This window comes from Mus caroli, unplaced genomic scaffold (genome assembly GCF_978045245.1).
Source record: "Mus caroli unplaced genomic scaffold, Mus_caroli_1 scaffold_2, whole genome shotgun sequence".
Lineage (NCBI taxonomy): Eukaryota > Metazoa > Chordata > Mammalia > Rodentia > Muridae > Mus > Mus caroli.
The window spans coordinates 43,805,084-43,832,325 of NW_028227257.1; the positions used below are offsets into that span (position 1 = coordinate 43,805,084).

The following is a 27,242-nucleotide window of genomic DNA, read 5'->3' on the forward strand; positions in this document are numbered from 1 at the left end:
GCCTGGGCAACAGAATAAACCTCAAGGGCCTAAGGAGGGGCTGAAGAGTAGAGTACATGTATACCCATGCAGGGCCCCGGATTCAGTCCCCAGCACTACCCCATGAACAGATGGGAAGGCACTTGCTTGAGCCATTATTCTTGAGAAAATGCTGTTAAATTATATCACCTTTCAGCCCTGCAGTCATTTGTTTTTTCCCATCAACAAGGTTAGCCCTTTTTAATTCATGAGTCACAAACTATGAGATTGCAAGCTTCTCTTGAATAATGAAGTCAGCCTGGTATCTCTGGACCCATCTTTTCATAAAGGATTCAGAATGAAATGTCTAGAGGTAAACCCTGGCCCTACTAGAGGGTACACAGGCTCTACAGTTTGGTTTTAGTCCTGTCTAGTGCACTTCACTCATGCCTAGAGGCCTTTGGGATTAGCATGACCAGGAGCAAGCCTTGGCCACTCATTCCCCCGAAGAGAACACTGGGGTTTAGGGAGTCACAGGCCACACATAAGATTTTAGCTAGCTGTCTACACATGAGCTCTAGATTCAAGCCTGCCATTTCTCTAGCCTCGTTTTTCTCTTTATGCAGGTCTATGTTATTTCAGGGCTTCAGCTGAATTTGCAGCGAAAATCTATGATAAGTTTCATGGCCCTCCAGAACTTTGAGATAAGAGGAAGAGAGGAATGAAGCAGAGCCAAAAAACGGATATTTGCTTCATTCCTTGCAGACTTTCAAATATAAACCAAAACAGAACTCCTGGCCCAAACTCTAGCTTTTCTAAACCCCAAACAGTGCACATCACTTGTGGCTAAGGAACAATGTGAGTCCGTTCACACATGAGGCTGACTGTCTGCCCTGAGGTTTTCAGCATTTTAAAGCCAATGTTCCAAAGGAGCAAGCTGCTGTTCCTGAGTCTCCCAAAACCCAGGAGAATTGACGAGCAGGTTTTGTGGGAGGGCAAGAGGCGGGAAACATGTTGGTAATTAAAACGCTTACTTGATTAAAAATATAACATCTCTCTAAAAACAGTTAGGTGCCTCTGCCTTTAGAGCTGTACTCTGAAAAATCAACCAATTGCATTTGGATTTCCAGCTGGGGCAAGAAATAGTGATCACGACTCAGATAATTTAGCTTTGCCTCCTGACAGTTTCTAGAGAAGGGTGGGTGATGTTCACATAGCAGGGAAAAGGCACAGATACCATGGAACAAAAGGAGGTGTGTGTGTGTATGTGTGTGTGTGTCCAGTTTGATGCTTTGTCCTTTAATTTTTAGAATTTTAATTCTAACTCATAGTGAAGAAAAATGTAGGGTAACAACAACAAAAATCCCACTCTACTTTTCTTGTTAGCATTTAACGAATAAAAATTCATTGACACTATCATCTATTCTCTCCTTTTAAATCTTGTTGCCTGAAGCTGAGCAGATGAAACCTTGAGGTGGGAAAGGAAAGGCAAACAAATTATGGCACCACTCTCATCAAAAAATTACAGAGAGTAGCAAGAAGAGAGAAAGAATGCTTCTCGCTCTCCCTGGAAGACATGTCCACCATACAGTGACCTAGTGAGAGATACCACCATGTTATATTTAACATTGCTCTCCAGGGACCAGACAGATAGATAGATGTTGGCTTATGTGTCTTGGTGCCACCAGAACACCGTGGGGTAAAGCCACTGAAAATTCCTGACACAGTGACAATTCAGTGTTTCACAAGGCACTTGCAGCGTGCCATATATACATGTTGATTAGTTAACACTCACAGCAAAATGTCTCGCCCCCATTGTAAGTTACAGAATAGGATTTGGAAATCACATTAGCCACCTGCTCATTCAGTTCAAGAACTAACTGTGGTCCAGATCTTTTGTTTTTAATCCATGGCATGGCTGTCCCACAACACAGGGACAGATTCTGAAAGTATCAAACCTACAGTTGGCTTTTGTGAACTCTTTCTAGCTCTAATGTAATGATGTTGCATGAGAAATTATTTCAATACCTGCTTGGATCATCATCTTTCATTGAGAGGCAGGGTTTCTCAACCTTGACACTGTTTATGTTTTAGAACTGGTGATTCTTTTCCTGTAAAGGGATATTCTGGTGTGCCTGAGCATATAACAGCTTCTCTGTACCCTTCCTTATTAGGAGTCAAGAGTTCCCACTCTTAACCCATAATAATTAAAACGATCTACAATAACAAAATGTATCAACCTTTGCCATGGACAAGGCCATACAAAATCAGATAGCTCCAGAGGAGCCTTCTACAGCTACCTTTGATCAAACACTTTGAGCAGTTAGGGACTAAGTTTGGGGAGGAAAACCTATTCCAGTTTTGAGTCATAAAACTGCCATTTACTTACCAGGTGACTGTGTAACTGTGACTCCTCTTTAACCATGAAAGGAAGATAAAGACAGTCCCTGCCTCATCATGTCATCTAAGGGTTAAACGAATTCATGTCAGAACAACCTACTTACTCAAACCTGTAGCTGAAATGCCAGTCTCTATGTTGGCATACAGAGAGTGGCTATAGAGGGCCATTGTGTTCTAAGAACAATGGGAAGCCTTTTGCAGATATTTCCAATTTAGTCTTTGGAAGCCCAGAAAAATACAGGCTCCTTTTTTTGGGCAGTGGAGGAAGATGAAACTCCAGAATGCTGTCTTTATGGGTTTCCCCAAGTATATTAACATAGTGCTGAGTTGGGGTGCAAAGCTACATCCCTCTGACTTCCAGAACATTGGTATTTTCCTAGAGGGAAGCAGAGGAGCAGGGAAGTGGCTGTACTGTGTGGCTTTCCATTTAGGACATACTGCTAGATGCCCTCGTCTTGCTGCTGAGATTCGTGTGCAGAGGGAGGCTCTTTGAGCTGTCTGTTTATAGTATGCCCCAGATATGACTTCTAGTCATTTAGAAATATACATCATGGATAAATACTGAAACCACAGCTGCATAAAAGGGCTTGGATGGGAAGATCCATAAGATTCTTTCTATGAATTCATCCTGCCTTGGATAATTGCCTTGTTTGAATTTCTTAATGATAAAATGTTGTCATCTAATGTAGAAACATTCAAAGCCTAGATTTTTTAAAGAACTATTTATTTATTTATTTATTTATTTATTTATTTATTTATTATATGCGTATGAGTATACTGTATCTGTCTTCAGACACACCAGAAGAAAGCATCAGATCACATTGTAGATGACTGTGAGACACCATGTGGTTGCTGGGATCGAACTCAGGACCTTTGGAAGAGCAGCCAGTGCTCTTAACCACTGAGCCATCTCTCCAGTCCAAGGCCTAGAGTTTTATTGCAAGGTTTATGAGATTGTCTGTGCCTCAATTTTGTACTTTGAGCTTGTAATGAGAATTAAATAAGATTAATAAACATCAAGGAGTTAGTACATGGCAAATAGTATTAACCCTTATTCATGGTGATACTTCTGCTTAGAAAACATGCTACCATCTCTAATAAAGCTGGTCCTATAAGTATCCTCTCTGTATGTAATCTTTTACATGTTTTTAGACCATAGAAACAAATTCTATAACCCTATCTAGTTCATCTTTATAGACTTCCCCATGTGTAAGTACTGTCCTCATTTTAGAGATATGGGTCATAGAAGGTCAATGTACTGAGTTAATACCTCGCTACCATAAAAGTCTTAGTGAGCAACGTGAGAACACAATTACATCACACAATATTTATGTCCCTCTAGATTCAAAGTGTAATTCTCAGACTCTTCATGGAAGCTAGGGGCTAAGTGCACACTATGTATGCATCTTGATCAGTTTACCACACCATTTTCTATATGCAGAGCAACAAGAGAGTCTGAGGCTGTAGTTCTTGGTGTCTCAAACAGAAGGCATGTTAAGGTGGTCACGATTTCTCTAGAACAATAGGTGCCTAGAGAAGTGTCCAAGCTTACTTGGAACTTCCTCTGGAGTCACTAGAGGAGTCCTTTTCACTGTTTGGCTGGCCATTTGCTTTCTCAGGGAGGAAAAGACACAATGACTTATGTTCCCAGCCTTCAGGAATCACTTGTTCAATGGCTTGCTGTTATTGGTGGCACTGGCATGCTCAGACTCAAGCAGTAAAAAAGCATCAGCTCTTGCTCTACTTTTTCTCTTTTGCTTTTTTTCCAGTGGACCATCATCTAGGAACCCATTAAAAGCCTGATTCTTAGTGTAATGCCAGGGCTGCTGAAGCCTGGGAACTTCACCAAAAAATGTTAGGAAAGAAATTAAAAAAAAAAAAGAATATTAATGACTTCATATAACAATGGATGTTGTTGTCTTAATCTTTGTTTCCTTTATATACATGTCCCTGTATGGTCCTCACTCGGGCATGCAAAGAATGCAAAGGATAATGTCATGCTATCTTTAACATCTGCCCTACAGGTATAACTGTAGATATACCTTATACTATACATGAGCATACGCCTTCCTGGGAATGCTCTTTTTCCTGGGAATGATTTAAAGCTAAGTCATACTTTGGTCACTATGAGTAGTTCTTTCTGCAGTAAATTAAAAGACAAAAGGAATTTAGCCTGGTGTTGCCCATCCCTAATTTTCCCAGAACCCTGAAATGCATCAACACATATTCAGAAGCAAAGAGCCAATCCTCACTGACTCCGAGTCCCTGCACATTCTTTCAGGCACTGGGGCAGAGTGTCTGTTGTTGGATGGAAGATACTTCCTTTGAGCTAGGAAAAACAATTATAGGGATAATTACACATGCCAATTCAGAGGTAGGAGAAAAGCCAGATATAGTGTGCTCGAGTCTGCTCATCACAGACTTAGTCATTTCTTCCTAAAAGTACTCTCTCGACATTTGCAGAGGTCAGTAGCAACTTATCTGAACATCCATAGTGCGTATTTACCATTTGTTTAATAAGTCAGGAAAGACTTGACTCTTCAGGCTCCTTGTTATGAGATGTAGATTCCCTAGGCCTAAATGAAATTCCAACTCAAGGGTTTGGGGAAAATTCCTGGCAGCTTGCTCAATGCACTGAAGAGTTTCCTTCTGCACAAGGTCTCCAAAAGCACACAGAATCCAGCCTACCTCCCAGCCCCCCTACCTCAGCAGCATAAGGAGATGCTCCATGCTTTGAGGGTCACAAGGTTGCTCATCACCACTACTCATTGGCAGCACTTGCCTCTTTTATCGAAGTTGAACATCAGCTCCTAGCATGTGCTATGTACCCCTGTCACACAGCCAGCATAAATGTGCCACATCTACTATGAAACTAATTGCTCCCTCTTGTAAATGAAAGGAAGTATCAGGAAGGAAGCTCACCACATGAATAAAATTCAAGGTTTTGCTTTTGGCAGAAGCAACAGTAACTACTTTATTAAGGTTCAACAGGAGGTTGCTTTATACCCTGCAAAGAGACAGACTGTAGCTCAGAGGACAACAAACAGCTGCTGGGGAAAGCAAGAATGAAGGCCCATGAGTCCATCAGCCTTGGGCAGAGCAGGGGAGCTTGCCTGAGAGCAAGCAGGAATCGCATCAGTGCTGTTTCCTGACCGAAAAAGGAGAGAAACTGGATTGCAAAGCACAACAGGAGGGCCACCAGAATGAATGAGTTGTCTTTTCCTAATTACCAGTCCCTAAAATGTCTCTGCAGGAAAAAAAAAAAAAAAAAAAAAAAAAACCACCAGTGATGCTCCCTGGCTCTCTTGCGGATGCTCTTTTTTTCCTCTCCCAACACCAAGGCTGGTCCTGTTAACATTTTCCTTTCAGTCCAGGAAAATTTAAGATGTACTTTCCAAGCTCAGACAATAGAGGGCTGTGATTCGCTTTTATCCCACTCTGATTTATGTAGAGCGAGCAACACCCAGTCTGCCTTTTTCTCCTTTTTTTTTTTTTTCCTTTTTTTGAGATGAGCAATCTCTTTGTTTCATTGTGTTCCAAAAAGGTGTATTGGAGCATCACAACTGAGCCCTGGAAGCAGCTGTCTCCCTTCCCTGTAATCTCCATCCTTCACGGAACATTCCTTGGTCCCCATTCTGTAGGAGAGATGCAACAGCCCAGCCATCGCACACACCACCTTCCAGCACCAGCCAGCCACAGCCAGCCACAGCCTCCTTGATGTCAGTGAAGGGGCTCCTGGTGACAAAGGGATACTGCAGCATGATTTTTTCCCCTTCTGTTCTTTCTCCCACCCTCTACTTTTTTTTCCAGCCTTGGCATAAAATGGTCAAATGATGTTCTACTGCAGAATTCAATTTCACAGTTCAGTTAGGTCCTTGATTACACTGCCAAATTCAGATTAATGTGCATTTAACTAACATGGATCAGGGGAATTCTGGCTGACAGCCAGCTGTAATCGGGGCAATTGATAGCGGTGAGGAGTTTTATGCCCTGTCCACCGCAGTGCACCACTGCTGAAATTGATTGATTAAATGAATTCATTGCTATAATTACTTATAATGTTGATACATCACAAGCCTGTACCTAACCCTATCCTTGGAGACAGTGCACTTATTGTAGAAGGGCATTCTGGCTGAACTGTTAACTGGGGAATTATTTATTCCCACATAATAAGCCCTCCCCCCCCCCACACACACACACTGTACATCTTGACTAGAGACAGAAAAAGGCACATTCCTTTAAGAATTCATTTATGTGGTATACTAAAAACCAAGTGTATGTTATTAACCACCCCAAAAGAAAGAGCTCCTTGTTCATCTGTCTGTATTTTTAAAGATTCCTGCAGAGAGAATTTCCTCTCCAAAGGTAGCTGATATGCAACAATCATTAGTGGTCTCCTTGCACTACAGCTAACTGGTTTGGCAGCCTGGGGTGATAATTTGCAAAACAATTGATCTAGCTGTCTTTTATTGCATTGGGCCATATGGGAATCCCCTTTAGAGTCTGTGGGAGGGAAGTCATTCCTGTAGACTTACTTGTTCACAAAGCACACAGGACTGCTTTCCCTGGAGGAATGGGGGCAGTCTTTGTGGTGACTCTATTGTTTGCTCTCCTATGTAAAGGCTTTCTGCCCCTACTCAGTGCTTGCGCTGAGGACTCTGGGGGGAAACCGGCATACACACCTCCTTTGGGAATGGTTTAGAGTATGGGTTCTGGGAGATGCAGTGGTTCTCTTAGTAATTACAATCCCTTTCAATAGCCTAACTCAACTGCAACGTGCTTTTACTAAATGATTAGTTTCTATATCCCTTCACAAATACAAATACTAGAGACAGGCTTACTCATGGAAACTCCATAGCTTTTCCTTTTTCTTCTAGAATATGTCTCTAAATTACATAAGAAAAGATTTCATAGTTCACATTTGACTTCCCTGCATGAATACATGCATGTAAGAATGTACATAGGCGGATTCATCTGTGCTTCAATAAAACCCCCAAATATAGACTACCATCAGAAAGTCAAGTTAGAGGAATGATGACAGAAATCAAGAGTGGGTACCAGGGGGAGGCGGTCACACCGCAGAAAAGCAACTAGGCTTCCCTTTGTAAAAGACAATATGGATGTAAGCTGGGTATCACTGGCACCAAATACAAAGTTGGTTTCAGCCAAAGCATACTGAAAATAATGAGTTTTATACATAGATGATCAATTCATTTTTCTGACACAACCATATATATATATACATATATACATGTGTGTATATATATTAATTACTCATCAAATATGTATATATTTGAAGAGTAATCTAAGCCAACACTGTTAAAAACCAAAATATAACTCTAGTGTTTCTCTCCTCCCATAGGCCTTATCGTTCATTATTTTCCGGTCGAATTCTTATTTTGTTTCAGACTACTCAGATGTGTAAGGTCACAAATAAACACCAGGACAGTCCTTATCCCTGCTATCATCGGTTCACACAATACCCTCCTCTGTCTACTCCCAATCCTCCATCATTGAAGCCAGTTTCAATGAACTTAAGCAGGACCCAAGTGACAAATGATTCAAAGACTGACACTGTCATTCTTCTGTCTTAGTAGCTTAAAGTCTTTTTCTCTAACCTACTTCAACCTACTATGCCTTGGGAGTCTTATAAAATAAAATAGGGCTTATTGTTTAACATGAGGTTGAAATACCATGATGTGCATTGAGTCCTCAGAATAGACCTTGCTACATGGAAAGCCCTCAATAAATACTATCATTAGGACTTCCTTTTTCCTGAAAGAACAGACTTTTAATAGAGTAATCCCTTAGGGAAGGAGCCCAATTTTGGCCCCAGGAAAATGTCAGAGCATTTTAATCACAAGAAAGAGTCCCAGCTTTGATTACACAGATCAGATAGGTGACAAGGAATAGTGGGAATGTCACAGCAGGCAAGAAATGAGATCTAGGTGCCAATGTGCTAATAGCCCAGGACATCCAGAAGCCTCCTCCTGTGAATATTGGATGAACCTTAGCAGAGTCCGCATGTCCTGTGATTCTTATGGGCATAGAGGGCCATTGGCCTGAGTGATATGCAAAATATATTATGTTTCCAAGCCTCAATTTTATTGAAAACAAAACAAAATTAAAAGGAATGAGGTCTTTCCCATAGTCATGAGCCTGTAACATGCTCCATCAATGCAGTTGCTTAAGATCAAAGTGATGGCTGCAGTTCAGTGACCCCATGGCCCCAGGGGGACCACTCCTGTACTTCTCCTTTAGAAAGCCTGACCGTCTGCTATCATCCCCTTGAATGGATAGATAAAGGCCCCAAGAAGAGACCACATGTTCACTTGCCTGAAGCAGACAGTTAATTTTTCTGAGTCACTTAGTTTGGCTCTAAAATTGTCTCTTGTGGTTTTAGCTGTTCCACGTCGCTTCTTTAAGAGTCTGTACCTCGTAGCAGGAGCCATGAAAGGCAATTGCATCTTCTTATCTAAAACTCCTAATTCCAAAGATGTTCAGCTCTCAGAAAACAATTTTGTCTTGTCTGTAAGAGGAAACTGTCCCCTTCATGCAAGCATGTGCCTTTTCTTTATATGCCATAAGCTACTTGCACAGGGTAGATCCTGATAATGCTGCTGACAACTGACAGAGGAGGAAATGCCCCCAACGCACTGCCAAGTGGTGTTTGTGACTCCTACTGGCCATAGCTCTACTGTCTGTAATATACCTTTAGAGACCATGCATGCTTATGGGAGATGAATGCAATTTTGTTTTAACTATGAGAGAGAAAAATATCTCTCCATGAGGACCCACTCCCTCTCAAGACCCACTTTCAAAAATAAAAGTTTAAGACATCACTTAGCCTTTCCTGCTGGCCTTGCTGGTAAACCTGCTCTTGGTTAATGGCAGCTCAATGGAAAGCAAGACTCCCAATTATTTACATTACAGTCATGCTCCTCTACCCTGATCCCATTCCACATGCACATACACACACACACATGGCCTTAGAAATCAGTCTGGTTTCTAATAGAGTAATTTAGCTATAACAATTGTTTAATGTATTATAATTAAAAGTTTTATATCTTACTGTTTTAAAAACTTAATGTATAGGAACCTATATGATATTGGTATGTTATACATATTCTGTAAACAATAGCTAGTTTTTTCTTTATATGACCATTATTATATGAAGTACTTTATAGAATTATAACAGTATAAGAGCTTATTGACTCATCATCTTTCAAAATCCTTTCATATCTAGACAATCTTTTAGAGTGTCCACAATCTAAGAAATGAGACGTTAATATTTTTGACATTCTTTCATTTTATAAATGGGGAAACCGAGGCTCAAAGATGCTGAGGATCTTGACTGAAGCTATCAGAGTTAGAATATGCCCGATTATCTTTCTCTGCATATGAGGCAGGACTCTGACTTAGGCGATACCTGCTCCCTATTCCAGTGCCATCAGAGTGGTGGAGCCATCTGAATGGAGTGAGGTGAACCTGCAGCTAGAACAGCTAACACTTGTGTTACACATCTTACATGTTACCTGTGTAACAGGACATCACTGTCATCAGAGCCAAAAACCGTACAGAACAACCAAGAATGGGGCTAGGGTAGTGGTTTTCAGGAGATCACTTTATGCAGTCCTTGTTCCCTTGGATGATGGACTGGACATCCTTCCATGCAGTGGATAGATGCAGCTGACACATGCCTGCTCCACCATCTTGCCTGCTTTATAGGGTGACGGGCTCATTCCATTTCACTTTCTAGGGCTATTCAACAGCATTCATTTATCCCCTTATGAAATACTTTTCAGCCATGACTCCAAATTTTCGTGCTGCCCTTGTGTTTCCTGCCCTTCTGGAGACTATGTCTCTGTCTGATCTTGCAGAATCCTGCTGTTCTGTCTGATATCATAAGAGTGTAGATGTTGGATTCCTTGCACTTTTTTTGTTTTTGTTTTTGTTTTTGTTTTTTCAAATTCATCATCATGGCTTTAATACCAAGTAAGCATTGGTGGTTCTCATACTCACATCTTTACATTTACCCTAGGACTTTAAAAATATCTAAGTCATCTAGGTGACATCTCAACATGGGTGTCTAATAACTCTCTCAAGCTTAATGTTGTCATAGCAGAAGTCACAAATTTTCTCTATAAACAACTTATCTATTGCAGTTTAACAAATTATCCCAGAGATTTGTTGTTTGAAACAACAGTATACATTTATCAACGTGCACAAATTCTTGTGTCAGGTCCCTTGATATATTAGCTATCAATTGCTCTATAACAAACTCTCATGAAACAAAATGTACTGCCACGTAACACATTGCCTCCTAGACATAAAATACATTTACTCTTTCACTATTTCTGAATATCGGTAATTTGGGGAGCCTTAGATGGCCGATTCTGTCTTGGCATCTCTCGTAAGGTTGCAGTCAAAAATTCAGGCAGGGATACTGTCATCTGAGGGCCAGACATGAGCTACAGGAGGCGCTTCACTATAGCTCATAAGCATCCGTTTCCAGCTCAGTCATGGTAGGAAGCCTTACTTTTTGAAGCACGGACTTCTCAAACAGAATCCTGTGTGCTCACATGACAGAGCCCTTGAAGAAAGGCCCGGCATGTGACTTCACTGAGAGACACTGCACAGCAAGTCTGGAGCCATTCAAATGGACACAGCAATTTGCTGGCTTCCTAACCTTTCCTTGTTTTTCTTGTCCTTCTCCATCTCCACTACCAAGTTCCCTTAGCCCTTCTCCTCAACATCAGAGTGAAATAGTTTTTGCTGGGATCTCATTGAAGGCTGGCCAATGCCAAATATTTTTTTCTCATGAATACTTGAATTTATTATTTTTTTTAATTTTCAATTGAACTTACTTGGTGAAAATCTCCCAATTTTACTCAATACTCCTCACTGAAGCAAAATCTACTCCCCACCAGGAGCCATGTTTTCCCTTTTATAGGTATAGGTATAGGTATAGGTATAGGTATAGGTATAGGTATAGGTATAGGTATAGGTATAGGTATAGGTGCTGTGTTGTGTATAAGAATTTCACATACTACCTTCAAGAAGATAAGCTTGAAAGCATGAAGGAATTCTCCTTCCTACCCCTGACATTTCCCCTCCAATGTTGGCTGAAGACTAATGTCCTTTATCATGGGAGTCTTTCCTTTATAATTATGGCACAAACAAAAAGTATATCTTGGATAGGGATCATCTGAATCAAATAAGCCCATGGTTGGAGGTAGGGGTAGGAAGCACGGGTGTGGGAAAGCACTTTCCTGGGTGTAGCTGGTATGGTGGCTGCCCAGGCAGGTCCTGTCGGCACTGCTTCTCCTCCTTCTCGCAGCCAGAGGCTTCAGATTGAGAGCTAGTGAATACTGCCCATGTGTCTCTGTCTTCTCAGGTGGATTACGATCGAGCACAGATGGTCTTCAGTCCTCCACTGTCAGGGTCCGACACTTACCCCAGAGGCCCCACCAAACTACCTCAAAGTCAAAGCAAAGCAGGCTACTCTTCAGGCAGCCACCAGTACCCTTCTGGGTACCACAAAGCATCTCTATACCACCATCCATCCCTGCAAACCAGTTCTCAGTACATCTCCACCGCTTCTTACTTAAGCTCTCTCAGTATCTCCTCGAGCACCTACCCTCCACCTAGCTGGGGCTCCTCCTCAGACCAGCAGCCCTCAAGGGTATCCCATGAACAATTCCGAGCTGCCCTGCAACTGGTGGTCAGCCCAGGAGACCCCAGGGAATATTTGGATAACTTTATTAAAATCGGAGAAGGGTCGACAGGCATCGTGTGCATTGCAACGGAGAAACACACAGGCAAGCAAGTGGCAGTGAAGAAAATGGACCTCCGAAAGCAGCAGAGACGGGAACTCCTTTTTAATGAGGTAAATGCTGGGTTTGGGTTGCCTCTTTTTCATGTGAATGTAACATTTACTTCCTATTTCAAACACAGTATGTATGCAGGGGCTGGGAAGAAAATCTGTTAGTAAACTGCTTGCTATGCAAGCATAAAGACTTCAGTTTTATAGCCAGGAAAGTAAAACAACAACAACAAATTGGCATGGTCATGTGTGCTTGTAATCCCAATGCTGAGAGATCTCCAGTTTTGTGCTTCCTCCAATCTAGAGCTTTCTGGCCAGAGGGCCACACTATGGGTGAACCCCTGGCTAGTAAGAGAACCTGCTCAAAACAAACAAACAAACACACACACACACACACACAAACAAACAAGCAAACAACCCAGTGACACTCCTGAGCAATGTCACTTACAATTGTCCTTTATCCTCCATATACCTGCTCATACCAATGTACATTGCATACATATCTCCCCACAGAGAGAGACAGACAGACAGACAAACAGACAGACAGAGAAAGACAGAGAGACAGACAGAGACAGAGAGAAATATTATATTTCCAGTCATACATTGGCACTGCACATAAAAAAGCACCCCCTGCAGTCCTTCCTCTAGTCCTCTTCTATGCATGCTTGGCTCTTCCTTTTATAAATTATTCCATGTGTATCTGCTGCTGTGCTAAGCACCAGCCTAGTTGAGCAACGACCCTTTGATGTTGTATAATATATGGCCCTAGGGTCTTATATTATATACATCATACTTATTAAACAATCTCTGATTTATATTGTCTTCAGAGAGTGGTGTTTAGCTTCATGTTTTATAATCTTATTAGATTCATAAAGTGGGATGAACAAACCAAATGGCAATAAAGATATGTAGTTTTTAGAGAATGAATATATAATGTTTTCAGAAAACTACTAGTTTGGATACTTTCCAATAACAATCCTCTATCACATTTATTGCCATTAGTACATATTATATTATCTCTGCTTATTTCATAGACATCGACAGATCTTACTACTGTAATTAAAATTTTATTGCTAGTTGTCTGACTTTATTTTTATGTATTTACATGCCACTTAATTCTTCTTTAAATAATATGTCCTTTGTTTGCTTTTCCATTAGAATTATGACATTTGTCTTACTGATAAAAGTAATTGTTATATCAGTTTTTCATTCGTTGTACATGTACACATTAACCTTTTTATACTTATTGCCTATGGATCAATTAGGAGCTCTAAAATAAGTAAGAACACAGGGGTAACTGCATAAAACAAACAAAAACAAAACAAAACAATCCAGGGTTTTAGGAGTATTGCCCCTTTTGTAGCTTCACCAGCAATCAGGGATAGATGATTTGGCAGAGCATTAGTCCACATCTCCAGAACAGTCTATGGATGCTTGAGGCTTCTGATGTTCTGTTGGGAGCATTCTCACCGCTCTTATTAGAGTACAGAAGTGAGTTGGTCCATGGGTGCTGTGCAGTGCTCTCACCTATATCTGAAACCTCATCAATGGAGGCTCCATGAAGGCCCTCCCTCATCTCTAGTTCCCATAAGATGTTCAATTTCTTACATAAGCCCTGGAAACCACAGAGAACTCACGATAAGTGGGCTTGAACATCTTCCCGGTATCCTGTTTCTGATTCTTAGAATATTTTTCTAAATCACAGTACAAGAACAGACAGGCATAGCTTATCACTTCACACAAATTCTGAAAATCAACTAGAAGCTGCTACAGGATAATAATTCCCAGATATTCTTTCCAACAAGTAGGCATAATTTGGCCTTTTAACAGCCTATAGCATATTTTTTTTTTATCATTTAAGTATGTTCTTTGTATTCAAACCAATACTTCCTCAGATCCATCCCATGTAATCTGGTGTCTTCCAGCCCCTCTAGTAACTGCTTACTTCATGGGCTTCAGTACCACCCACTCAGCTTACTATGATCCTTGGTGGGCTGCCCCACAGTAGAGTATGGATAGTGATCTCTCTATACAAACTATTTAGATGTGTCTGATTACATTTTTCCCAATGCCAACCTAAACTTTCTCTTGGAAAAATTTTGCTGTACATCTTAAACTCTTCCCTTCCTCCTCTCCTTCCCTTCCTCCTCTCCTCTTCTAACTTTTCTCTGCCCTGCACACTCTTCTGATCCTTCCAATGTCTGTCTGGCCTGTCCTTTTTAAGCAAATATACTACTGGATTCTTTTCACTATCACTTACTAGTATTGATGTGTCTTATCCACAGTAGATCCCTGTGCTGTCAATTCCCCAGCACTCAATGTCTCTTATATGGCCACCAGGGAAAACACACCCAAATTTCAGCAGCAGAGAGTAAATATGGATCTTTCTCACTCATGCAGGTCGTGATAATGCGTGATTACCACCATGACAACGTAGTTGACATGTACAACAGCTACCTTGTTGGAGATGAGCTCTGGGTGGTCATGGAGTTTCTAGAAGGTGGTGCCTTGACAGACATTGTCACTCATACCAGGTAAGGCAGATGATTCCAAGCACTACTACAATAACTACTTCCATGACTTCTTCATAAATTATTAACACTGTGCATTCAGGAACTACAGCCCCCAGAGAGCTTATTACTAAATCATGTATACATAGGCCATTCGTTAAATTAGCACCCATCCTACACTCTGAATGGATACACATTGACTCAATCTCAGAAGCCTACTAGAAAGCACTTTTAGTAACAAGCAACATAACTTTTCATCACTTACAGGGCGTTTAGATTTTTCCTCCTGTGTTACCATGCCATGTCCATATGCTAACTCCACCAGGATCATCTGAGGACAAAAGGGACAAGTAGAGGATCAAAATTTTTTGTCACTGAAATAAATCTGTTAGGAAACCAAAATTTTTCAATTCTAGTTGGATACAACTTCAGTGCCCACAGTATAAGAGTCAGCATACATGAATTTGCACGAATTACACAAAGACTAACAAATGTGGTAACTTTCTCTTGACTGATATTGGGCCCCTGGAATGTTCAGTGCCAGGATTAATATTCTGTGATAATCATGTCCCAGGGACTTCATTGCCTTTATTTGGAGATTTTTCTAGGTGAGGCTAGAGACATGCACAAGTTCTCTGGTACCCAAGAAGGTGGAATCTCTTGAACATCAGAAAGCTGTACCTAAACCTGTCTTCATCCTTAAATGCTATTTCCTTTCTAGAATGAATGAAGAACAGATAGCTACTGTCTGCCTGTCAGTTCTGAAAGCTCTGTCCTACCTTCATAACCAAGGAGTGATTCACAGGGACATAAAGAGTGACTCCATTCTTCTGACAAGCGATGGCCGGGTAAGGTTTTCATGTTGGGTCCCCTCTGATTTGGTTTGTCAGCTTGCCTGTCATGGGCATTATTCTCTTAAGAACACTTTCTCACAACTCTAAGTTTTGTTAGTCACACATCGCCCACTCCACTTCCCAGAACGTGCAAAGAGGAAATTGCCTTTCCTCTCTGTCATCCTGTTACTCAGAATTACCACTGACCTGAAATTGATGGAGAATTTGTATCCTCTACAATGAGAGTGGGAAGTAATGGAGACTATGGGAATTTCTTTTATCTTTCTACTGCATTCATGTTTTGTTAAATGACTTTGGCTTTTCTTTGGCTCTGTCTACTCTCTTCCTGTGAGTATGCCTATCTTCAAAATCTCCAAGTCCCTGGGAGAAACCGATGACCAATTCTTCTTGACTACTTTGAGGAGGTTTTATTTAAAAAGATAGTTTGCCTATGTGTGAACAGACATAGAAAGAACATAAGAAACAATCCAAAAAGATGGGTATAGTATTCTGAAATAGACCATCATTGTTATGAACCTGTTATGAAGAGGTTGTGAGGTTTGGAGCTTCTGGGCTCGGATCTTTGGTAGAAGCCAGGAGGATATCATGAATTTGCCAGATGAAGCTTTAGAAAAAATGTCCCTCTTCACTCTGCTCCTTACTTCCAGTCTCCAGGAAGCCGTCAATTTAGTCCCTGCATGCTGGTTTCAGAAGGCTCAAAGGAGGAAAAGGCATCTAGATTTAAAAGGCAAAGAGAAAACATTTATCAAACTATGTTTTTGACACCCAGAGTTCTATATCTCTCATCAACATAATCTATACAGGAGACTCGGTCAAAATACAGAAGTCAACAGATTATAGGATATGTTACCACCAGAGATGTGGCAAATTTTCATTCCATGGAAGTTTTAGTGAGAAGAGACTTGACACATAGACTCTCACTATATAGGCCTTTCTCACTTCTCTGAAATTCTCCCCAGAGGAAATAAACTTGGGAGAAAGGAAGAAGGCATTTCTTCATGCTATCTGGCTTTTATAATCCAGAAGCCTCAGGGATATGGGAGTGTCCTTGTCACATCAGAATTTGCTGAAGAATTATCAGAGGTGAGCTGGGAGAAACTGCCCACTCGTTTTGGCTCGTCTGGTTTTATTTTTAAAAGTTTAAGTTTTTTATAGATTGATTAGTAAATTTAGTAAAGTGGAGAGGAGAAAGATGACTCATAATCCTATTATCTCTTTTTCCACATTTCCATGTATGTGCATATATGGTGTGTGATTTGAGGTTTATGCATGAGCAGTTTTAATTACTGCTTTTGTCATTACTCCAGTTAAAACTTTTTTTAAAGGAGCAGTACAAGAACATGCATTAAGTTTGCTCTGTTATACAACAGACCACTCAAAACTAAGTGGCTTGAAACAGTCACCAGGTATTTGTTCAAAAGTGCATGGGTCAGTAGTTTGATCAGCTTCAAGACAACTGGCCTCTGTTCCATATGCCGCCACTGCAGCTTCCACACAGTAAACAGCCTGTAGCTGATGGTCTCCATCGTTTCCTTGTAGTTGCTGGCTCTCAATCAGGCCAGAGTGCAGGTTCTCCTGGCTCAGCTCTCTGAACAGTCTTGACCAAATTCTGAAGTGACGTGAACATTATCCATCTGGCTAGGGCTATCTCTCTACTCCACGTTGAAAGCCAGCCAATTATAAAGAAAGTGATGGAGACCATCAGCTACAGGCTGCTCACAAGCTGACAATGGTCTCTGTCCTGTTTGTAGCTAGCTGGCTTTCATTGGGGGCATGGTGCTAATGGGGCCATGTGTCTCTCATCTCCCTGTAGAGTAGCCCTGGATAATTCACATGTCACATGTCACAGTGTTCCCATAAGTATCAAAGAGTCAGTCCCTTTTACAGATGCGATGTACACATACATTGCAGCCCTCACCTTATATCATCTTAGCTAAAATAGGCCACACATTCACCCAATCCCAGTTATTTTCTGAACATTTATTATGTGCTAGGAAAATCCAGGTCCAAAAGATGAACACAAGAAAGTACTGACTTCATTAAGCTACATCATTTAGGCTGTAAGAATGTCATTACAAACATATAGAAGTAATACGTAAAATGCCAATTTTATTGATCCTTACCAGGGAAAATAGTTCTGTGGGTAAAGTGCTTGAGGCACAAATATGAAGATCTGAATCCAGATCCCCAGGGCCCACATAAAAAGCCAGGCACGGTGATGCCTCATTGTAATCCCAAAACTGGGAGTGGAGATAGGAAGATATGAGGGTCTTGCTTGCCAACCGGGCTAGCTAACTGGTAAGCCCCAGGTTCCATGAAAGATCCTGTTTTAAAAAATAAAATGGAGACCATTAGAGTGAGACACCTGAGGTTGACCTCTGGCCTCCTCACTTGCACACACAGATGTCTGCAATCTCTTCCCACACATCCATACCTACATCCCTACGTCACAGATGCAAAGGAGAAATCAACTATTTTGACAAACATTAAACAGAAGATGGTAAGTGTGAGGATTTCCATAATTCACTTAAGCAAGCAAGGAGAAAGAAGCATGATGGAGCCAGAACTGTTACAGAGAACAATCAGAGCAGGCTCCTGGATGCAGAGACAGGAGGTTGGTTGGACAGAGCTTGCACTGTCAGAGGTGGCAGGGCTCGAGGAAGGAAGTGCCAGCATGCTGACTGGATCTTGTTTCCTGATGTATTGCCCAGAATGGGCTCCTTCCCCTCACAGAACACTACAGAGTATTGGTTCCAATGGGCTTTTCCAGTCTCTATCCAGGAATGGAGTTTTAAAAGACGAATAAAGAGAAATGGATGGAGTGAAAGAAACAAGCTGGATCCCATAGCTCTGTGTAATATGTAGAGGCCAGTAAGCAACAAGTGAATGACTTTTGCCAAACTGGAATAGAATTTATGCCCATGACCAATAAATCTATTCACTGAAAGGGCATGCACAAAAGTGGGCGCTGCGGTCAGTCTCTTCTTTTTTAACTATAAACTGATTCCCATATGTTACAACTTGGGAGATTTCCCATAAACTTTCAAATATCCACAATCCTTGGGAAAAAAAACTCAGCCTGGCAGCACTGTACCCAAATCTACACACACCATTAATGTAAATGTCATAATAAGTGTGACGGCACATAGCCCATCCTGCTAGAGCTTCATCCAGACTCTTGTGGAAACCTACCTTTCTTTTTTTCTTTTTCTTTCTTTTTTTATTTTTTTTCCGAGACAGGGTTTCTCTGTGTAGCCCTGGCTGTCCTGGAACTCACTCTATAGACCAGGCTGGCCTCGAACTCAGAAATCCTCCTGCCTCTGCCTCCCAAAGTGCTGGGATTAAAGGTATGTGCCACCACTGCCTGGCAGAAACCTACCTTTCTTGATCAATAGCTGTACCTTCAAATCTTCTCACCTTCATGTCTTTGCTGGGGGCATGGGGGGAGCTTTCTCGGTCTACTTGGATAGGCCAAGCTAGACCTTGTAGAGAAGTACCATTCTCCCTCCCCAGAAGCAGCCCTGAAATATCCAAGCAGTAGGGTGTATGTACCCTGACTTACCTTGTGGAATGACTTCGAAGGCCTTGTTCTCTGGAGACTCTCACAGATCCTTCACAGAGTAGTCTTAGATGTCCACAGTGATCTCTTGCTTGGTAGCTAATTCCTGATCAGCTGTTCTTCCTCTCCGTGTTACACTTACCCGTCTCATCACCAGGGCTTCTAATATCCCTCAGGTAAGTGACCTGCCTGAATTCTTGCCTTGGGATGTGTTTCAGGGGAAAACACCAACTAATGGGGTACTTATAGATAAAATAAAGAGTCTACGCTCATCCCTGATATGACTTCAAAGAGGAATAAAGGTCAAATGACTACAGATCATTAACCAGTATCTTATGACCACTTCACCCCATCACTACAATGTCACCAACACTCAACAGGAATCCAGTGTCTCCTCCTCCTCACTGAGGATGTACCCTGGTGTATTATCTCTGGCTGCTCATTTAATGGATTGGTATTATTAGTTCTGTTCCCTTTGACATTTTTATCTCTTAAATAGCAGTTTACAATTAACAGATGGCTTAAAGATAATCACACAAAGGCTATTTTTAAATAAACAGAGATTTGGGCATATGAAATAGCTTTACTGTCTCTGAAACTTGTCCTGATCTCCATCTATGAACCCTTCCTGCCTGTTCTCAGAGGGAGGATAACTCAGTGTAGGAGGTATCACAGGAAGTCTTAGGATAAGCCTCCAGCTTTCCTTTAACAGTGTGATAAAGCTCAGGAAAGTATCTTTCAACTCTCTGTTCTCTGTCTAATGGTAGAAGAAATGAGGACTCTGCCCCTCTGAGTTAATGTCTATGATCGCCTCCCTCTCCGCTTGGAGATGGTGTTTGATGACATGGACCTTAAGCAATGCTGCTTTCCCCATTATCAAACTGGCTCTTTCTATTCCTGATCTCAGGGTTTTATTACTGTCTCTTGCCATTGTTCTCAGTAAGGCAGAAGTTCTCAGACTTTAGTGAGCATCTGAAACCAGTAGAGAACATGAAAATAAAAACAGTTTCCTGGAACCTGCCTCTGGGGTGATGATCTAATCAGGCTAATTGATACCCAGAACCCTTCATTACTAACAAATTGCCAAACAATACTGAAGTTGCATACTTTAAGTGTTATTGCCTTGTAGAAAGCATCCAAGAAATATTCACAAAGGAAGACATCTCTGGCCATAACCCAAAACATGAAGCAAAGATATAATTCTCTGGTTTATGCAGTTTATGGATCAGGAAATTTATAATTCATTTTTACATCTACAACTGTCCTAGAATGGACTTTCTTTTGCACGTTCCTCTACCTTGCATCTTTTTGTAGCTCATTTCCTGGACAGGATGTGTTGGAGATGGCTGGGATAGTAAGTGAGAGAACTGCTCCATACGAACCCTAAACTCTGAGTTTCTTGGTGTGTTTTGTAACACATTGCATCTCCCTTGGCTGGAAGTAATGCGCTTCCTCCTGTTTTTTTTCCCCCAGCATAACTGCATTAAGGAGATGGGGTCGTTTGCTATAGCCACATGATACAATTCCATCTAAAACAATCCTCAGCATGAGCTGTGTGATTTGCTTCTAAGATCTGCCCACAGTGCTTTATTATACTTATTACTTGAGTTCTCTTTATCTACTTGAGACTTATTTGGACAAATGTTGTGTGCAATTATGCTCTTTTAGAAAACTATCTTTTATGTACTTGGATAAGTTTTTTATTTTTTAAATCATACAAAGGCACTTATACTCCTGCAGAAGAAGAGTGGGCCTGACTTCTAAGCATCTCGTTTCAATTCCTTAAGTTACACATTTTGTCAGGGAAGTAATTATTAGGATGCCAGATTTTGAAGGGTTTTTTTTTTTTCATGTAATCAAAGAGCGACCCACAATAAGATAATGAGATTGAAAAGTTCATGTCCCCAAATGTTCAAAATGTCCTTCTTAGTCATTCAAGTTTCTGCTATGTGTAGGCAAATGAAATGTATTGCCATAATTGTGACCATCAGTCTTCAATCTATATGATAATAAGAAAAGGCATAATAAATTCCTTCTTTAAGAAAAATGAAATTATAAGCTTTAGAAACAACTAACACTACACCAGGTATATGCACTCAAAGGCACTTAAACACACACAAAACACATATATGTGCACAAAGAAACATTACAATGTCCTAAAGTTTACCCACACTTCTGAAAAATGTTCTACTTGCTAGATTCCTTTTTTAATTCTCTATTTTAATTTAATCAATTAGATTTAAGCTGTTTGAATAATTTAAACATTGTCAGTCAAAATTGAACCAGATTATTATCAAGTGTAACTGATGTCATTAAATTCTAAACACTGGCTTCATTCCTCTTGCCTGCTACCTCCCATCTTTCTTGTGGTTTCCTCCAGGATCATGAAGAATATGATATGTGGGTCCTTAGGGAGAGGGAGGTAAAACCCACCTTCTTGTTCTTCTCTGGTCCTTCCCTTGGTCAACCTAAATTCTCCCTATACCTAGCCTGGTGTCTGGGAATTAATTGGTCCATAAAGGACTGTGCTGTGCAGGAAGGCACCTGTGCAGGTTATCAATGTTCTAGCTCCAAGTGTTTAAAAAGTTTCTTTTGGCAGGTCAAGAAATGTTGCTACTCTTTCACCAAGATTTGAAAAAAACTTGTAGACACCATGTCCAAACTGTGATGTGTGCAAACCTACTTCTACCCATACTACGGGTTCCTTTCTCAAAGCATAGCCAGGGGTAATACTCAGTTGGTTTTCAGGAGTATATCTAAAAGATTGTAATATTATCATGGTAAATGTGTAAATCTGTTTCAGGCCCTTAGATTTATCCTTAATGGTTCCAGTCCTTCCTCAGGATTTAACTTAACCTCATTAAAAATGGCAGTCATCCATCTAGACTCTTGATCCTAGTTGACATAGAAACAGAGATACTTAAAGGTCTTCTCTCCATAGTTTGTGCAGCCGTATATGCTACAGACAGTCTTGAAGTCACTATCATTTATAGGGGAGGTTGGAAATTAAATACAAGAAAGGAGTAGGAGGCACAATACAACATCAGAGAGTCGAGGTATTAACTCCACAGTGAATGGCTGGTATCAATTTCTGTTCCAGTTGCTCTGTTGTGGTGATAAATACTATGACAGAAAAACAGCTTAAGGGAGGAAAACTTTTCTTGCCTTATGCTTGTAGTACCCAACCCAGCATTGAGAAAGCTAGGGCAGAAAATCAAAACTAGTACCCTGGGGCAGGGATCATGAAGGAACACTGCTTGTTGCACATTCTTTGGCTTTCTCTCACACAGGCTTATGCTTATCTATACTTCTTCCATAGACCAGGACCACCTGTTTAGGAATAGAACCACCACAGTAGGCTGGGCCCCCCTGCATCAATTAATAATCAAGACAATTCCCTACAGGTGTGTGCACAGGCCAATCTGGTCAAGGCAACTCCTCATTTGAGGCCACCCTCTCAGGTGACCCTTGGCTGTTTCAAGTTGACAATAAAAGGTAACTAGAACATGAAACATATGATCTCATACTAGTATTTCCAAAAAAGAATATATTTTAATGTATTGCACACACACATTTTAATTAATAATAGATCAAACTTTAAAATAGACTTAAAGGCTTTAGAAGATAAGGAGATTGCTTAGTATGTACCATGCCTGTGCAAGCATGAGGACCTGTGTTCAGATACCCAGCACCTCCATGCATAGCTGTATATGCCTATCATCCTAGCACTGGGTGACAGAGACAGGAAGATTCTAGCCAATTAGGGAACTCCAAATTCAGGGAGGGCCTTTGTCTTGAAAGAGGGGAATAGGTGAAGAAACATACCACACACTGACCTCTGGACTCCATGATGGTACACACACAGGTGTATACATTCAGGTATATATAATATACACACACATGCACACACACACACACACACACATACACAAACATGCACAAACACATATCGTTTCATTATAAAAATTCCAATGGAGCCATATGATTATGGTTGAAAAAGAAGCAGGGGGGGGATGTCTGTTGTCTTAGACAAATACTGTACCACTTAGCTAAACTCCTAGTCAAAACCAAGTTCAGAGAAGGGAAGAATACCCAACACAAGTAGATAGAAAGACGTAAGCCCTGAAATCAGAAGTCTAAGGGATAGAGCACACCTAATATGTAAGGTGAATGTAGCTGAAGGAGAGCCAAGAGAAAGGCTGAGGGAAGCTCAGAAAAATATGAAGAACAGCAAGAGGTAATCTGTACCCAAAAATCAGAAGATATTTTTGATCCATAGCGTTCTTAACTTTTGATGGTCATTTGTAACATTGCTAATCAGTGCTCAAAGTGCCCACTTTCTTGGATTCTACTGTCAATAATGGGTAATTTATCCATTAATGTTCTGTCTATAAGACTGTCTGGAGTGCAGCACAGGTCATCATGACTAGGAACTGTACCTTCCAGCAATAAACTGAGTCCTGGACATTTAGAATCCACATATCAGCAGGTGTCTCACAGTGCAGTTTGTTCTGAAATATGGTCTCAAGAGCACCAGTGTTCTGTGCAAGGATTTTCAGAGTACTTTCATAATGTCAAAGATAAATAATATGAGTCCTTGGAATAACCACTTTAAATGTCTGACAGCCAAGTGAGTGCTGACTCTCAGTTTATATGCCTAGATTTATACCTGCAGAGACGTTCACATTGGCAACTTTGATGTTTACGGGCAAAGGAGCTAAGCAAAAAAGAAGGGGAAGCTGGCACTGCAGTGTTAACTCAGCAACCTAGACAACTAGAGGTCTTGCACTATCATAAATAGAGATAAGGATGAGGGGTATTTGAGTGATCTTATGGTCCATAAGGATCTAGATGTGTCCAACACCAAGAGTCTGAACTTCAGCCACATGAGTCACATTTCTACAGAGAATATCTACTCCATTACACAAAAGCATCATCTGTGGTGTCGTTGTGGGTTTGAGAAATAATATGGTTTGGGATATACTTAACTTGTAAGGATTACCTGTGCTTGTCCTATAATTTCATGAGAGATAAAATCTGCAGGAGTTGAAGACTGATAGGAAAGGTTCTGGTAATTTCTTTCTTATCTCTGAGTCCCAGTAGTGAGTGTGAATGAATCTCTTGGTCCCTTTTTTTTTCAGGTCTGTGTATGTATGTCTACTCCTGGTGGGCAGGTCTGTGTATGTATGTCTACTCCTCGTGGGCGGTGCTTTCTAATTATCCCTTTACTGTTTTGCTTCTTCTCTCAGATAAAGTTATCTGACTTTGGTTTCTGTGCTCAAGTTTCCAAAGAGGTGCCAAAGAGGAAATCACTGGTGGGTACCCCATACTGGATGGCACCTGAGGTGATTTCCAGGCTACCTTATGGGACAGAGGTAAGTAGTTAGCAGCTATCATTTGGGGTCAATGGGCCCTGAGATCTGCACAGAGGCATAGTGGTCCTGATTAGTAGGTCTAGGAGTTAAGGGACTTCTGACTCCATTGATCCCCACCATTGGGCATCCACTGGCTCAAAGTAGACTATGACAGAAGGAACACTGGTCCTACCAGGGACATTGCCACCATCTTTACACAGTGACTTTCTCTGGAGTCTTACAGGAAAGTGGGCAGCAGATCATGGAGTCAGTAAAATGCTATTCCCCCACACAATGACAAGTTGTAAGGAAATATAACTGGAATACTTCAGAAAGGGGAAAGAAGTGCAGGAAGTTCCCCAAGGAAGTAATATTTGCATATAATAGAAAAACATGTGTGTATAATGAAAAGGTACAGCCTAATTTCTATTTCTTCTAGAAAGGAAAGAAAACTTATTATGGCTTAGAATATGAAAATGAAGGAGGGTTAAGCAGAGGCTTCCTAGGCAGGGAACAGTGTGCGCAGACACTCAGAGGCAAACAGAGATTTCCCATAGTGCTTCTATGCATTGTGCCCTAGATGGCAATGACAAGTGACTTGTACTGATGAGCGAAGAGTGGCACCAGAAACAAGCCAAGCTCTATTCTCCTGCTCTTCTTTCTATAATCCTGAATGAGGACCCAACTTGGTTTTCTCACTGTGGTCCCCAGAGATAAATCAGTGACAGTCATCGCAAGAAGTAGAGGAAGGATGCAGAGGACAGATAAAAATGCAATAAGGGCATCGAGAGAGATGGCTAGAGGGGCTTACAGAGCCACTGCCCTGGTCTCCTGTCCTCCAACTTGCACATTCCTTACTCAGAACTGCTTGCTACTCTTTGCAAATAGCTTATAAAGCAGGATCCTATGTGGGTTCATTTAAAATAACAAAAAGCAGAAGAGGTAGGCTCCAAAGTGGGTGGGGAAGGAACACTGAAACATTGTACATTTTTACATTTGTAAAAGTATGAAAGCGCACTCTGTGTGTAATGAAGCAGCTTCTTGACGTTTGCGTTAAACATGTTAAAGAGTTTTCTCCATCTCTTACATCTAAGTGTAACTTTCTTCTTCTCTATTTTCATAACGTAAAAGTTTGTATTTTTTCTTTTCCTTTTTAATCTGGCCTAGTCAGCAGTTAATACAGAACATAACAGGATAAAAATTAAAGCTCTAACTTAAGAATGGTAAAATTTCGTTTCTAATGAACTGGCAAGAACTTAACTAGAGTCATCTTTGAGACGCACACAGGGCCTAGGGAGATGGATTGCCCAACAGTTAAGAGAACACACTGCTTTTGCAGAAGACCTGGGTTCATTGCAATGGGTTCATCCCAATACCTACATTAGGCTGCTCTCAACTACCTGTAATTCCAGTTCCGGAGGCTCTGACATCTTCTTCTGGCCTCTGAGGGCAAACCACATGCACATGTGCACGCACACACACACACACAAATATTCCTTTAAAAGAAGTATATAAACAAATGACATTAGCATAAAGAGTGAAATAATTCAGCATGCAAAATTGTATCATAAAGTTTGAAATTTTTAAAATTAATTTGTAAATAAGTATAGGTCTTCTGGGTTCCGTGACACAATCTGAACTTCAGAATGTTCTCCATTCCTGACATAACTAGTGAATTGTGCCTAACAGGTGGACATCTGGTCCCTCGGGATAATGGTGATAGAGATGATTGATGGTGAGCCCCCCTATTTCAATGAGCCTCCTCTGCAGGCCATGAGGAGGATCCGGGACAGTTTACCTCCAAGAGTGAAGGACCTACACAAGGTAAGAATTACCATCGGGTCTTTCAGCCTCTCTGTTCATTTAAAGGATGGCATATCCAGCTTGCTGGCTCTAATTTGGCATAAGTTTTGGACTTAGTCATCTCGATTCAAATCTATGTTTTATATATATTTTATAAATATATGTTTTACTGTACCTTTACTGGGCAAGTGACTCCATACCTCCTACTACAAAGTTTTTCATCTATAAAAGGATGTCACCAGCTTTTTCTCTCAATGGGCCAGTAAGAGGTGAATTGAGCATTCTAGTATGTCCTCACTGAGTACCTGGTACCTGCTGGGGACATCTAAGTACTAGGGATATTGCAGCGCAAGCCTCAGATTTCTTGAATTTGTAGGGCTTGCATTCTAAGGAGAGAAGAAGGTAATACAATTTACACAAATGGATTAAAAAAAATCAGTGCGTGCTATAAAAAAGCCAAAGTATTGTGAAGAGATAGAATATACAAGATGAAAGAGAGGAGCTTCTTTCTTGAGAAAAGACAAGGAAGCCCTTTATGGAAAGGTTTATCTGGGCCAAATGGAAAGAAGGCACTAGCCATGCAAAGATCTAGAGGAAAAATATTCCAGGCAGGTGCCGCAGACCCTCTGGGCCCCTTTGTCTGTGTGGAACGGGTCTCTAGTCGCCAGTGGGCAAAGCGTAGGATGAATGACAAACAGATGCACACAGGAGAGCTCGTGTGGAATCTGAATGTATTTTTCAACTCGAGCATCAGACTTTTTATACAGAAGACAATAAGGAAGTTGGGTGACATACCAGCAAGGTACAAAATGAGGTAACCGGATGCTTAATGACTCTTACACAGAACAGAGGAATGAAAATGCAAAGACTGGCAGGAACTGGGCAATAAAATAACTGAGACAAAGTCAGCCCTATCTAAGGTCAGCTATATAGTCTTAGAAGCCAGGTGTGAGAACTTTTCACTCCTAGGGCAAGGGC

General features: G+C 41.0%; 1 protein-coding gene across 7 annotated transcripts in view; it reads left to right on the top strand.

Annotated features, from left to right (window-relative positions):
* Positions 1–27,242, top strand: part of Pak5 (p21 (RAC1) activated kinase 5) — a 312,415-nt gene that overhangs the window by 280,750 nt on the left and 4,423 nt on the right. For all 7 annotated transcript variants that reach the window (XM_085833823.1, XM_085833816.1, XM_085833825.1 and 4 more), the window contains 5 exons: positions 11,756–12,247; positions 14,585–14,718; positions 15,416–15,542; positions 24,357–24,482; positions 26,151–26,285. In XM_085833823.1, the coding sequence (XP_085689949.1) occupies positions 11,756–12,247; positions 14,585–14,718; positions 15,416–15,542; positions 24,357–24,482; positions 26,151–26,285 (1,014 nt within the window). The remainder of the gene's footprint in view (positions 1–11,755; positions 12,248–14,584; positions 14,719–15,415; positions 15,543–24,356; positions 24,483–26,150; positions 26,286–27,242) is intronic.